Source organism: Numida meleagris, chromosome 1 (genome assembly GCF_002078875.1).
Source record: "Numida meleagris isolate 19003 breed g44 Domestic line chromosome 1, NumMel1.0, whole genome shotgun sequence".
NCBI classification, from domain to species: domain Eukaryota; kingdom Metazoa; phylum Chordata; class Aves; order Galliformes; family Numididae; genus Numida; species Numida meleagris.
Genome location: NC_034409.1, coordinates 71,458,657 through 71,473,802, shown reverse-complemented (window position 1 = coordinate 71,473,802; position 15,146 = coordinate 71,458,657). Strand labels below are relative to the sequence as shown.

The 15,146-nt window shown below is 40.1% G+C and overlaps 1 protein-coding gene across 3 annotated transcripts in view; it reads right to left on the bottom strand.

Annotated features, from left to right (window-relative positions):
• Positions 1-13,984, bottom strand: part of FBLN1 (fibulin 1) — a 100,076-nt gene extending 86,092 nt beyond the window's left edge. The window contains exon 1 of one of the 3 annotated variants that reach the window (XM_021393120.1): positions 13,966-13,984. Coding sequence is in view for 2 of the 3 variants with exons in the window: in XM_021393110.1 (XP_021248785.1) it covers positions 7,333-7,411 (79 nt within the window). In the remaining variant the exon portion in view is untranslated. Of the gene's footprint in view, positions 1-7,332; positions 7,931-13,965 lie in introns of those variants that run through there. The other 2 variants (XM_021393110.1, XM_021393099.1) reach the window with 2 other exon arrangements.

Here is a 15,146-nt window from a genome sequence, read left to right as displayed (position 1 = left end):
TAGTAAAGTACTGGTGGCTGGAATTTGTAGTTTCAATTTTTTGGCTGTCCTTACTGCAAACTGTAGAAAAGCTCTCTCTGGCAAGGCAAACAGGGCTGGCGACACACAGGATCAAATAGACACAGAGACACATTTAGACAACCGAAGAAAGCTGATTTCAAAGGTCCAACTAGTAACAGAGTAACAGGATAAGACTGCCTCTGAAACAAACACTTTGAATTGAGAGTAATGGGGCAATGAAGGAAAGCACAGCATCCCTCAGCATGAGATGGTGTATTTGCTGAATTTCTTCAGAATGAAGCTGGAATAAAGTTATTTCTCCCTTACGCATATAGAGAAAGAAGTAAAGTGAATGGATACTTTTCCTCCTGTCCTCCTCACAGAGAATCTTCTCCACAGCTCTGTGAAGGAAATATCAAGCCCTTCTTACAAAAAAATATGGCAAGTGGATAAATAACGGAGTGATCTGGGGGTTGGAAGGAGAAGCAGGTTGTAAACTTTGTCACCTTTGGACAGTTACCTATTCTTAGTCCATCCATTATGTTGCTCTTACAGTTTCCCGAACAAATACACGAGTACTGCATCCAGGCCTGGGGCCCACAACACAAGAAAGATAAGGAGCTGTCGGAGAAGACGCAAAGGAAGGCCATAGAGATGATCAGAGGGCTGGAGTGCTTCTCCTATAAAGAAAGGTTGAGGAAGCTGGGCTGGTTCAGCCTGGAGAAGAGAAGACTCCGGGGAGACTTCATTGAGGCCTTCCAGTACTTGAGGGGAGCTTATAAGGCAGGAGCAAGACTGACTTTTTACACAGTCTGATAGAGACAGGACAAGAGGGAATGATTTTAAATTAAAAGAGGCAAGATTTTAGATTAGATGTTAAGAAGAAATTCTTTACTCAGAAGGTGGTGAAGCACTGTCACAGGCTGCCCAGAGAAAGTGTGGATGCCCCATCCCTGGAAGCATTTAAGGCCAGGTTGGATGGGGCCCTGGGCAGCCTGACCTAGTGTGTAGCAACTCTGCCCATGGCAGAGGGTTTGGAAATAGATGATCTTTGAGATCCCTTTCAACTCAAGCCATTCTATGACTCTATGATACCAGCTTGAGCTTCGTAACACATGCACAAAACCTGAAGTCCGAATGCCCTCCTGAGAAAAACACAAACCACTGGATTCATTGTGACCTACAAGGCCTGGCTTCACCACCTGCTGGCCCTTCCCAGTGCTGCTCCAGGCAGGAACTGAGAAACTGAGGGAACCTGTGAAAATGGTGCCTCTCTTCCAGGCAGGGAAGGCATATATAAAACTTATGGACTGACAGCTAATCACTCACAGTTCATATGTTGCTAAAAAAGGGGGCATTCTCCACAAACACCCTTAAAAGGTTTCAGTTTCTACCTTCAGATGAATTCTCATCTGAGTGTGATTATTTCAAGACAGCTGAGATTACTGAGAAAACCCAGCCAGCATACTAACTAAAGCAGCAGCACCCTAAAGGAAATGCCTGGTACATTAGAGTGTTTTGTGGTTGGTTTTAAAACAGCCAACATTTTACTGGAAATTTTCTTTGGTCTGGAGAACACTCATTTATGGGGAATGTGGCTCTGGTAGCACCAGCAGTGGTCATCACACAATTAAGGGGATTTTTCAAATATGACCAAACCTCAATTTATGAGGTGTGTCTGTTTGCAGTCTATAAAATGAAGCTCTTAAAATTGTTGATGGTGGCAGCTGGGGATGAGATAGCTGATGTGTTCAGTGATAAGGGAGGCAATGCTTTTTTGTAACATGCCTTACTTCCTCTGATGGAGAAAGTAAATACTAAGTGTGGGTTTTTTTGATTTTTTTTTTTTTTTGGCCTAAGTTCTATAATTGCATACAAAAAAATTGGAAAACACTCCATCTATTGTAGGAAAACCATAAGGCATCCTATACATATATCAAAATGCCAGAGAAAACAAGGATAGAGGAGCCCATAAGAAGTTATCTTGTACCCACAACTCTCAGGCAGAAATCATACTATCTGGTAGTTCTAGCCAGACTTCTTTTCAGTTGTTCATAACAATGCCAAGAGAGGATGCTTCCCCAACCTTGAACTTTAAAAAAAAATTACTTCACACAGTGCTAATAATCCTAAGAAGTGTTTTTCCCTTTCTCATTTAAGAACTTTTTTTTTTATCTTCACTTGATTTCTCATTTCAAATCTTCAGAGAATATGTCATTGAGAAGTTCTATATAAGATGCTATAATTTATTTATTATTAGCCCTGTTCATTTGTATAAAGGCCATGATCCAAAATCTACTGTAACAGTCTTTAGACAGACTTCAAATAGCTTTGGAGCAAGTCCAAGTGAACATATATATTTAAATAAAGGCAACTGAGATAGGAAGCATGTGAAAATATGACTGAGCAGTACATCTCAGAGTTTAAAACAAATTCATGCTCAAACATTCCTCCACATTCTCATGTGAAATGGTTGCACAAAAATCAGTTTCGTACTGGGATCTCTCTATTTTCATCTGACCAGAGAATCAGCAAGAATAATAATGTTTTTATATACTGTTTAAGTGACATACATCTACTCTGTAAGCATGGTTATGGAAAATATACAATTAAGATTTCAGTTTTCTACTATTGTTATATTTAAAGAATAGTCTGCAGACACTATACAGACTGGACAAAATGTATAGCACAATGGGACAAGGTTCTAGTAACTAATGAATATGGAAGAAACCTGAAGAAAATATCCATTTTTTGTATATAGTTATACAGCAGTGAGTTAGGAAAGGTTCTCTTGGAGACATTGCTAAAATGGTCTTACATTATATTTTCCTCATTAGTCAAATTATGTATATTGAACTGCAAATTGCTGTCTAGCTCTTACAGATTTTCTTCCAAAGTACTGACGTTAGAAGTACTCAGTACTCTGAACCTGGAACTCAGCCAGCAGTAAGAGCTTCAGAGCAGAATGACAGTAACATTTCAAATGGATGTAGCGCTGGTATCATTTGTGCAATATATCATTCCAGAGCTTAGTACATATTAAAAGCTCCTTAGCAAGGAACATCTTACAAGCTTGTGCACTATTGGTTGTTTGTGGGTGCTACCATAATTCTCAAAATAATATGACTCTCCTGTACTTCCTATACTTGAGCAGTAAATATGTAAATCCTTATCAGAGGTGTCTTTCAGCTCTTTCTGAAGGAAAACAAATTTGATAAACTGAAATGAGTTCAAATGAGAATTCCTGAGAATTTAGAAATTCTTGTTTGGTTCCTTTTCAAGATCCAGCATCACATACTTGAAAACCAGAAGACAATTTCTAAAAACTTTAAGAAGTCTAAAGCAGGTTATACTAAGCACAAAGCAGAGACAGGGGACTCACAAGTGCTGGAAAAAAAGTGTTACTTTTTATTTTAAAGTGAAGGCAAGTAGTTTCATTGACTGCATTAGCAGAAGATGTGCCAGTGCACCGAGGAAAGCATTAGCACTGAAGATTGTCATATTCAGTCAACAAGAGAAGAATGTCAACACAACTTTTACTAATAATTTCAGCATAAGTCTTACTGAAGTGTTGTACTGTCTTGCCAGAGATGATTGTAGCAGGATAAGAATCATCATCTTCTCAGATAAACTGGCAAGTTACTATCATAATTTTTCCCTAATTGTATGCAGTCTCCCTGTCACTGTAAAATACCCAGTACATTGCCTTTGTAGATACTACTTTGACTATTCCTGTTTCTAAGCTATGTTTTACTAACACCATATTATGCCCAGGAATTCTTCACATTTTTCTAGGGCTCTTCACTGATCTTTATTGACCCTTCCTCTCCTTCATCTCCTTCATATTCTTTTTGCTTCATGTAACCTCTTTCAGTGTTTTCCCTCTTGCTCCTACTGACTCCTCCACTAACTTCTTTGTGGACAACCTTTCTGTTATTTCTGACTCTGCAGAGTCTTCTTAGTCTTTTACCACCACTTACACATTTTATCCTGGAGCAATGTTATCCACTCTTCCATTTACATGTAATGAATTAACTATTAAAATCCCGGCTTCTGACCTATTTGCTTTCATCTAATCCATGTATAAATACATGTGCCTGACATTTTCTGAGTGCTTTACAAAAACATTTGTCTATTCTGGCTAAAATTATTTGCTAATTTCTTCCTTCCTCAACTTCTTTCATTTTCCTTATTCCTTGTCACTGGCAAGCACCATTCTTCGCTACTTGTATTCACAAACTTTGTTTATTTATCTTTTTTACACTAAGCCATTTTATTCTACCATGAAAATTCTTGTCCATACCGTGATTTTTTAATTTAGATTTCAATTCTCTCTTTCTTGACCTTCTCTGTCTCATTCCTCTTGTGTTCTTTACAAGTATTCTTTGCAGATAGTAGACCCCTATTCTGCTTATCAAATTGATTTTGACACCTACTTCTTTAGGTCTATCCATAACTCATGAAAATGAATTTATATCCTTTATGGTCCCAGGTCCATTTTCTGTCAAGTTCTGGAAGAGCTATGATTCACCCTTCATTTTCAAAAATGCTAATAAAAATACTGCTGAACAAGTTGGTCTTTACACAGCTATTTATTGACTGACAGTACATGTAGATTTGATATGAAGCTTGCAGAATAGGCTATGCATAGCAATAAATAAATTTTGAAAATCCACTGACTTGCTATCAGATTTTGCCTGAAATCTTAAGGAATCATATAAATACACTGCAGTAACTTGATAAGCTAGTTTATGGATTTTCATCTTGGATTTGACAAACACGTCTGCTTTCAATTATGGAGATGAAAAACAAGAGTTCAACATTTTGCTCTTCCCCTGACTGCAATAAAAACATCATGCCTGAAAATGGTCTATTAAAAGGAAATTCAACTGAAAACTAATTTAGAGGTAGACAGCACCCATGTTTTAGAATTAGATTTTTTGGTGGTATATGATTTTTAGGGGTGCTGGAACTAGATAATCTTCAAGTCATTCTATGATTCTGTGATTAGGAAGACTGAAGCTATGATAGCAGGCAACAAAGAATAAAACTAGCCTTTTGTAAGTCCTACTCCACCCACATATTTCTTATAAATTTACTGCTATAAAAGCACATGTAAAAATCATGATCTTAAAATAAAACTCATTCCACAAACTCAGTGGAACATTTTTTTTTTATTACAAACTATAAGCTCACACTGAATAGACATGTTTCCAGATGTTTAGTGAGTTAAACTGTCTGTGTAGTACCAAGACATGCCAAAGACACAGTGAGAGGGTGAACTGTTCATAGACTGACTGGACATAATGATGTGACTAAGCCATCCTTTTCAGTAGAGATGGCAGTTCATACCATAAGCAAAAATTGTTATAGTAAAAATGCAATGTTAAAAGTAAAATGAAGCTGCATTATAAAATTAAGTATACACATTCTTATAAACATTCTATCTTCACATGCATTGGGTAGTTCCCCTGAACTTACCCCAGGACTTTAATTAATAGATATTGATGATCTGATAATCCATTAGAAAATAAAAGCAAATAAGAAAACTGAAAGAAACAAGATTATGAGGAGGCTGTATTTCAGAAATATGTTGATATAGTAACTTGGCAATTGTATAATTAAAGCCTTCAAGAGATTGCCTTTATCCCAAGCATCTTTATACTACTCACACAGAGGGAAACAGACTCTGCCCCAAACAGCATACACTCAAACAACATGAGCTCGCCATGTAACTAGTTCATTTGCCTGCAAAACACAGATGGCCTTGTGAAAGAAAGCAGAAAAAAATATCTTACAGTGATTACAATTACTAGTAATTTCCATAGCATATCTAAATCTTTGAATAACATTTCATCTCAACAAAGTCTTCTCTTCAATAAGTAGTACCCTAAACAAGGATCCTCATTTGGTTTTAGACATTTAAGTCTAATTTTATCTAATTTACTGTTTTAGAATTCCAAAGACATAGCAATTCCCAGTGAAATTAGAGTTCTGATTTTTATTTGAGAATAAAGACTTGACACACCTTTTATTGCCAAATTTGTCTATAATTTGCAGCAAACTTCAAAAACCTGAAATTACACATCAAATGATTTATATTTTTTCTAAAATGTAGCGAAGTAACTAAGGTTAAAGGTACACTGAATTACAAAGTGAAGTTATTCAGTGTTTTACAGCAATTTTCAGCATTCAATATTATTACGTCCCTTCACTGTGAAGCATCAAAGCCACAAATGTACCCTGTCCTCAGAAAGAAAGTAGAAGTTATCCTGGGATTTTAGCACTCAGCTTTGCTTTCCAATCCCTCCTTATTCTGTTCCTCTGTCTTTAAAAGGAGCGGCTAACATCTCCCATCCAAGGCAAGTATTTCAAAGGATGGCTGTGACAACTGCTGTGCAATTGGGAAATCCAAGAGCCAAAATACCGTGATAGTAAATAATAAATTACCTCACTGGCTTTTGTCTGCTGTCGTTAGGCCGGGGGGCCATGTGTTTGTAAATGTTTGCCTGGCATGCAGGATGATCCAGGCTGGGCTCTGAACGGCCCCTTGAAGTTGGACAGATGCCATTTAGCTGCTAGCTATGATGAACTCACCGTCACAGCATGAAAAGTAGTTTCTCTGACATATCTTAACAGTTATACTTTCATATACTCTGCTGATTTAAATCAAACGAATATCCTCTTTTGATGCGGTGCTAAGAGAACAGGGAAATACGTGCACCGTATAGAGACAGGGCCAGGACCCAGGTCCTCGCCTTCCTCAGAAACTCCACCACGCAGTGCCCCTCGGACGTTTCACATTATGTCTAACAGGCCTGCGCCCTGCCTCACTGGCTCCTGCTGCGGCCAGATCCCGAGCTCGCCCTCGGACCCAAGTCCCACTTTTGGGGTGCAGCCGGGTGCCCGGCGGCTCACACTTGCCCTCTCTCCGAGCCCGGGCTCGGGGCTGCTCACGTCACTGCTCCGGGGCTGCCGAACCCCGGCGGGCCGCGCCCGGCCACCCCCGCCGCCCCGGGAGCTCCGCCGCGGCTGGCTCAGCGGCTCTGCGCCCTGGGCGGCACAGCTAACCTGCCGGGCTGGAGCTTCGGGCGCGGTGCTCGCCACGCCTTTCTCCTCATAGGAACGCGGCAGCGGCGCTTTAAACCCTGCCCGGGACGTCTATGGGCACGGACGAGGGGGTTGAGGTGAAAGCCGGCGGAAAGCCCGGCGGCCCCTCGCCTTAAGCCTGCTCCCGCCCCGCGGTCCCGCTCGCCCCTCAGGCAGCGCTGCTCGGGCAGCCCGCCGGGACCCCGCCGTCCGCTCGCACTGGGTGCCGCTTCCCGCACTTACCTTGGCCCCGGAGCGCAGGCAGCAGCGCCAGAAGCAGCAGCAGCAGCCGCAGCGGCCGGGCCCCGCGGAGCTTGTCCATCGGCCGGCGGGAGCACTCGCACCGAGCGGGGCTTGGCTCTCCCCGCTTCTCGTTCGCTGCCGTCGCTGCTGTGGCTGATGTTATCCCAGCCGCCTGAGACCGGTTGGAAAAGAGCTCGCAGGAACCCCCCCACTCAGTGGGCTTTACAAAGATTTAATTCACTGCCTCCCCGGTTAATTACACAGCCTGCAAGTGCTCAGCAGAACTGAGCAGCACCGCGGCTCGGAGGCAGAGCCCCTGTTGTGCTGATACCCCTACTCTCTCTTCGCCACCCCCACGCAGGCTGTAAATGCGACTCCCTTCGGCTCGGAAAACTTTACAGATCCTCAGCATGAACCTAGGGACGGCCTGTCTGATTCTGTGCGCGAGAAACGCAGCGAATTCTGTTGGAGCCAAATGGGAGAAAGCCACAAACAAAGGCAAAGCAGAGAAAAACAAAACAAAGGAAACCACCTAGCAGGGGAGGAAAGGTTTAACCTCTGGAGAGGAGACTTTCAACCCCCCCCCCCTTCCTTGGTCTTTCCACGGATTTTACTCTGCAATAACTTTTTTCAATACAAGGGATTTTAAAAAGGAAAGATATTCTAGAATCTCTAAATGAACTTCACCTGGGAAAAAAAAAAAACAAAAAAAACCTAACACACACAAAAAAAACCCTCTGTTCTTACTTCTGGTAAAACATGTCGATAGAGTGCTGCTCTATCGACCCTCCTCCATTATCTTATTTAAACAGTAACACAAACACTGATAGTGGTCAAAGGCAGAGCTGGGTTGGAGGCACCCAGCTGGCTATGTTGCTGCCAAGATCTTTCAGATAATGTGGGGACAATGTTTACATGCAAATGCATGTGGAAACAGACAGGGAGTTCATCACTCCACTACGCTTTGCCAGTTTTGCTCAGGAGCAACTGCAAGTTTCTTTATGTTTGCTTGGCCATTGTGCCACAGGGTACTCTGTTTGGACTATTCGTTTTGTGAGCACTCAATAATTCAATGTGCGTGAGTATCTCTTCAAAACATCAAACTGGAAAAAAGCATTTAAGACACTTAAGAGTTGAAAGTATGCGTATTTTTTTCTGCACCTGGTTCTTTCCTTAGAAAAGAACACATGGCCATGTGGCCAAGGGTCCAACTAGCCCAACAGCTTGCTTTCAGCAATGATTGCAAGTGGTCACCAGAGGAAATGCAAGACCAAGGAAAGCCTTCTCTCAGCTATCCTGCCAGCCTCCAGCTGCTTTGAGTTTGGAAGATTTCCTCAGAGCAATGTAATTTCTGTGTACTTAGTAGCCCTCAGTGAATTCCTATTCCAGGTATTTATCCAGTCTCACTGTGAGTTCTCGTAAACCTTTATCATCCAAAATATCCTTTGGCAACAGATTTACACTGATCTTCCACTGCCTGTGTGAAAGACGATTTCATTTCGTACCCTCTGAACCCAGCTTCATCCATCTTCTGCTAGTGCCTCCTCACTGCAGGAAGACACATCAAAGAACTGAGTCCAATCCCCACTTCTCATGAACATGCCATGAACATATCCTGCTCAGATCATCCTTTTTTGACCACTGTTTCTTTTTTTCCTTTTTTTTTTTTCCTATTTCATTTGTAGGGTGCCATTTAAAAAATGTGAAGAAGGAGGACTGACTTTATTCAGGGGTACTTTTGTTTAAGTTTTCTACACACACCCATCTATTTCTGCCTCTTCTTTTAATACCCTGTTTTCAAGTCTTCTTGCATCAGTTACAGCGGGACTTTGGTAGTTTCCTCACAACCTCCAAGCTGCAGTTTTTTACACACCAGACAACTGCAGGAGGCAACTAACAAAGATCACACCTTGTCTAAAGTTTGCATCAGCTTGACTGGAACAGCAGTGTCTCCTCTACAGAAACCCTGGAGTCAGTTCCATTGTGGCTTATTTCACATTACTTTAAACCTGCTCCTAATTGATAAAAGATGAATATAAAGAAGTTCACCAGTTTTACTGAATCAATGTAAAGTCACACATAATAGCTAGTCCACAAATGGGCTTTCCCTGATTAACACCATCTGTAGAGTAAGAATTCCTTCTTCCTGCTTAGTTTGCCACCACAAGTTGTTTACCAGAAATTCAAATTCAAGTAAGAATTTAAGAAATATTTCTAGAAACCCTAACAGCTATGGCCATCTGAAGATCTGATAATAGTTTTTGGTTCCCTTTCTTTTTTCATATTAATACACATCTCCAGTATAAATTGGCACTCTCACCTACAATCAGATTCAGTGGCTTCAAGTATATGTGAGTCTAATTACTGACCCCAAGCTCTGTAGTGAGCTAAGCCGTGCACTTGGGGCTCAATTCAAAGCTCCTGGAAGTCAATGGAAAGTAAGGGCTTATGAGAGGGAACATTTTGCACAACCGCATTTTTTCTTACATCTGTTTGCAAAAGCCTTGTAATCCTTTGTGTAGCTTTTAAAACAAACAAATTCTTTAATTAGGATTTTATTTTTACTTCAGAAGAATAAAAATCATTTGCAGAAGCTCAGATTAATGAGTAATGACAGTGTAACAAATCATTGCATAAGTCATTTCCAAGGGTCTTGTAGCGAGTAGATACAATCAAGAAGAATGACAAAGAATTTCAAACTGCCCCAACAAATCCATTACCATCTATGGCAGCAGGTTCACAGTTGTCATTTTTCTACTTAGTTTCATCTGAACATCAGTTCTTGAAGTGGCCTGAACAAGACTATGTAAGGGCATTAACGTCTGCCTGGTGAACAAAGCTTACAAATGTTCCCAGCTGTTGTGCTTTCCAGCCTTTCTGGTTTACTGCAGCTCTGACATCCCACTTTCTTTTTCCTCTCCACTCATTTGTACCAGAAGTTGAGGGAAAAGCAGAAGGAAAGGAAACTGTCCTATCTTCCCTATTGCTGGGAAGAAAACAGGTGCACCTAGAAATTAAATCTATCCATTGTTACTGAAAGAAAACTTCTTGACCCCAATGGCAAAAAATGAAGCAAACTTTTCTTCTCATTAAGGAAATACGCTACACCAAAGATGCATAAAAAGGCCTCTTTTTCTTTCTTAAAAAGAATAATAGTCTACTCACTGCTATGGATGCACAATGATCAAGAAAAGTCCATGGAGTCCATCTCCCAGCATTAAAATAAGTCCCCAGACTCTACAGTAAGCAAATCCATAGTTATCGGAGCACAGATGATCCATTCAAATTAGTTCCAACCATTGGTATGTGTGAAGTACAACTGGCATTCAGTTTCTTTGCTGGAGAAAAAACTACCTGAATCTTTTTCAAATTAAAAAATAATTGTAATAATAAAGCTTTCTCTATGCAAAAGACATGGAAGCAACTGTGTCAAATAATCATTTTAACATTGGAAATTTGGCTTATTTATATTTTTTAGCAACTTATTACTGGAAACTGATTTTTAAGGTTTATGGACACCATTCTGATTTTCTTGCCTGTCCTGGATGGGCAGTAATTTCTTTGATTGAACTACAACACACCTTTTACAGAAAATTCACATCAGAATTTTCAGAAATGGATACACAACAATCTTAAGTTATCTTCTGAAATCGTTAATGACATCACAAATGACTACTTACTGGTTATTTTGAGTCTAAATCAATCTAGCTTCTTTCTTAATAGATGTCAGAGCTTGTACTCATGGTGAAGTTACCATCACTGTGTATTCAGTGCTTTGTGCATCCTAAGTGACCATCAAAGTAACTTAGAGTAATGTAGCTTGTGGTCAACTCATATGCACTTGCATATTTTGCTAGGGATTAGCTTGGAATAAAATCACCCTTTAGATAAGCCAATTTGTACCCCAAGCCATAGGCTTATCTTTGTTCTCAAAATCAAGACTACTGATCGTCCATACCAAATAGATACTGGTGTGAATTGTGCCAGGCCCAAGATGAGCAAGGGAAGACAGGAGGACTGGGAGCCTGCTCTGTTCCCTAGTGTGTACAAAACTGTGCTTCCAACTGTGTCAAGAAGGCTGACCTGGACACCATCCCATATCCCATTTGGTTTAGAATGGCATCCTGCAGCTAATCTGGCTCAGGAATCCTTCCAGAATAACTGCAATGTCAGATGAAATTTTTAACCATCCTAAATTTGAACTGCTCTTTATACAAATATGTACATATGCATATTCTGCATATAAACATATTATATAAAATAATATGAATTCCTCTAGCCCAAGCCACATATACCATATGGGTAGCAATACAGATGCTTGTATCTAAACCTGGGAATGTAGTTGGTCTCTATAGCTCAAATACATAAGAGGACTGTTTATAGAGCTTTCCTCACACAGACTAACCCTTTCACTGCTAGATTGATCTCTGAACATTTTTTTCCTCTTTGCATGATTAGTTTGTTAATACCAAGGCAGAATTCAACTTTTTTTTGTTTAATATTCCAGACTGAGACTTATAAACCCGAGCCTTTTTAAACATCATTGCTTCTAAATATTTTGAGTTTTTACCTTTTTTTTAATTGATATCCATTTTGTAAGTGTTGCTTACTTTCTATTTTCTGACTGAGAAAAACGTAAGTATAGCTATCTTGGACACTCAAAAGAGGTAATGGCTTTCTATTAATATGTCTGCTTCTTAGACAAGGAGGAGCTTACTGGGGGATAAAGGAATGCTTTGATGATCCATGCCATTTCCCTTGTGGCATTACTTGTAGAATTCAGGGATAAGTCAGTCTGACATTCATGAGGTATTTCCTGGCTCTCCTTCTAGAGATGCATCCTTGCAGTCTCTCAGATCTCCCACATCCCATAAATTTCCTTCCCCCTTCTAGACCCTCTCATGTCACTCCAGGAAGAGCTAGTCTTCTGTGTGAACAGTCAAGGCATTTTGCAGGACCTGAGGCTTAGGAAGGCTGGACTCAGTTTACATAAGATGTAGAGTGGTGTTAGTCATGCACATATGGCTTGGAGGGGACAATGGTATCTGCCTTAGACTCTGCCTGGGGCGTCCAGAAATCTAATAACATGAATCAGTCATTATTCTTACTGCAGTCTCTTAGAGAGTGACTTAAATTTGCCCATCAATGTCTGTGCCAGTAGTTAGTTTCAATGTTCAAACAAAAATGAAATCTCATTATAAAGGTTGGGGAAAAGCCATCAATAAAGTAAATGGCTATTCTGGCAAAAAGCCATTTCCCTTTCTGACATCTCTGATAAATCTGAGCTCCATCCCTGTCAAACAAAAACAATATCCAAGTATGTGACCAAGTGATCTTTGGAAAGGAGAAAATACACAAGTGAATACAAGACATTTCAGATTTGCATAAATAAAATTCCGGAGTAATTAACAGCTCAAAATCAGGGACATACAGTTTTCTATATTTCCTCATGGTCACTTAAAGTCTATTTCTTTCACTGCTGTTTCATTATGTTATGAGTTTGCTGTGTTTATTATGAATGTTTTTTTTTGAGAAGTCTAATAAGGAAAAAAGCAATCCATCTGCAAACAGTCCCAGTTCTGCCAGAAAATTTTTATCTCACCAATAAAAACTGAGATTTAAACTCAGGATAATGTAAGTAGCCAGTCAGCAGAAAACAGCATTAATGTTGATAAAGCTCTGTAACAAGTTAATGTATATTGTGTTTCCTTCTCTTCCTTTAGCTTTGTAGACAGCCTCTGTTCCTTTTCCTTTTCCTTGGATTCTTTAATAGATTCCCAAACTTAATTTACTCATCTACCACATGTTATAGACTTTATAGACTTGGGCTGTAATGTCTCAGGAAGCCAAGATCATCCTTGGTGTCCTGATTCTATGAGGACTGTTCCAAAAGTAGTGCCTCCTATTTTATTATGCTGGCCCACGATGTCTGAGGTGAACGTTGGTGGTATGGCAGTAGAGGTTGAACCTTCCCACCATATATCCCACCATACATTTTGTTGCCATGCAACAGATGGCAGCAGAGGAGCAGTCTGACAAAATGAGGTCTGATATTGAAGTGTGTATGGTGCAAAGGTATGTGACCGAAGTTTCCATGGAAATAAATAGGAGGCATTACTTTCAGAACAGCCTACGTACAAACACATGTTAACACAAGGAATGGGGCTTGCATTTAGCCAATGCACATACAATTTTCAGTGATGGCTATTAGATGACACATTAATACAAATTAATTTAAAAGTTATAGTAGTTTAGCAAAGTGAAATAAAAGTCCTTCCAATACTTGAAGGGAGCATATAAACAGGAGGGCGAACGATTGTTTACGAGTGTGGATAGTGATAGGACAAGGGGGAATGGTTTTAAACTGAGACGGGGGAGATTTAGGTTAGATATTAGGAGGAAGTTTTTCACTCAGAGGGTGGTGACGCACTGGAACAGGTTGCCCAGAGTGGTTCTGGATGTCCTGTCCCTGGAGGCATTCAAGGCCAGGCTGGACGTGGCTCTGGGCAGCCTGGTCTAGTGGTTAGTGACCCTGCACACAGCAGGGGGGTTGAAACTAGACGATCTTTGAGGTCCTTTTCATCCCAGGCCATTCTATGATTCTATGATTCTATGAAAATATTATAGACTTACCATATTTTCTGGCACTGTTCTATAGAAACTGGCTGACATGTAGGATATGCAAAGCTTGTGGACTCTGGCTCTTAATCAGAAGGGTGGACAAATCAGAATACCTTTGGACAGCTGTAAAAGAAAAAAAAAACACAACATACTAGACCCATGAAATGAACACTAATGGGTTAACTATCCCATGCTATATGTACCCTGTGGTTCATGGTAATCAGGGCAGACATTTTCACCTGTATATCCTACATTATTAGGAACAGCCTATGCAGATGAGGAGATTATCTCAGAATCTTTATAAGTACTGTAATTTATTTTTAGTTTTGCATTAAAATTGAGTTTTCTGTCTGTCAGGGACTACTCTGATGTTCCCATCTTAGGTCCTTGCTGAGTTCTGGAAGCAGACGTAGCAGCAGAATTAAGGCTCCACTTAAAAATAAGCTCTAACCAACCAGCCCTGTACTATCTGATTATTCCAGCAAACTACTTTTTTTCACTCTTCTACTTATTTCTTTTGACTATGATCTCACAACTGTTCTTAGATGTAGTCACACTTTGGAACTGGATCGGTGAGATATTCCAGATAGAGGAAAGAATAGTCCCCAGTGCGTTGTACAGAAGGATGATGTGACATACAGACAGCAGCAACTTACACTAAAAGGAAGTAGAAAAAACATGCTCAGTTTCCTCTCAAAAAAATGACCCCTCACACCCTGCAATACCCAACTGTTCAGGATATAATTAGATGGAAGAAACATGGCCTGGTAAATAACACATTTGAGCAGTCTTTAACAGAGGTTCTGCTTCCAGCATTCTCTCTGGCTTGCGAGATGTCTTTTGGCAAAATACTTTACAATTCTGTGCTTCGTTTTATCTGTAAGAATAACCTGACCTGTAAAACATTTTGAGCTCCATAAACCTCAACAAGCTGCATAAGCTGCAGCTTATGTTATAGTTAGCTGTTATAAACTTGCTAACTTAGCTGTTGTAAACTAGCAACTGTGAGCCATTATGTTCACATGAATGTGATGTGAAGTAATTCAGGCCAATGTTAGCTTAGATTCTATTTCTCTTATTTAAAAGCATCATCTTATACAGTCATCTGTATTAGAGTACTGTTAGCGTTCAGAATAGCCTTCACATTCTTTTCTCTAAACTTAGAAATGTACAGACAGCCAAATTTCCAGCTG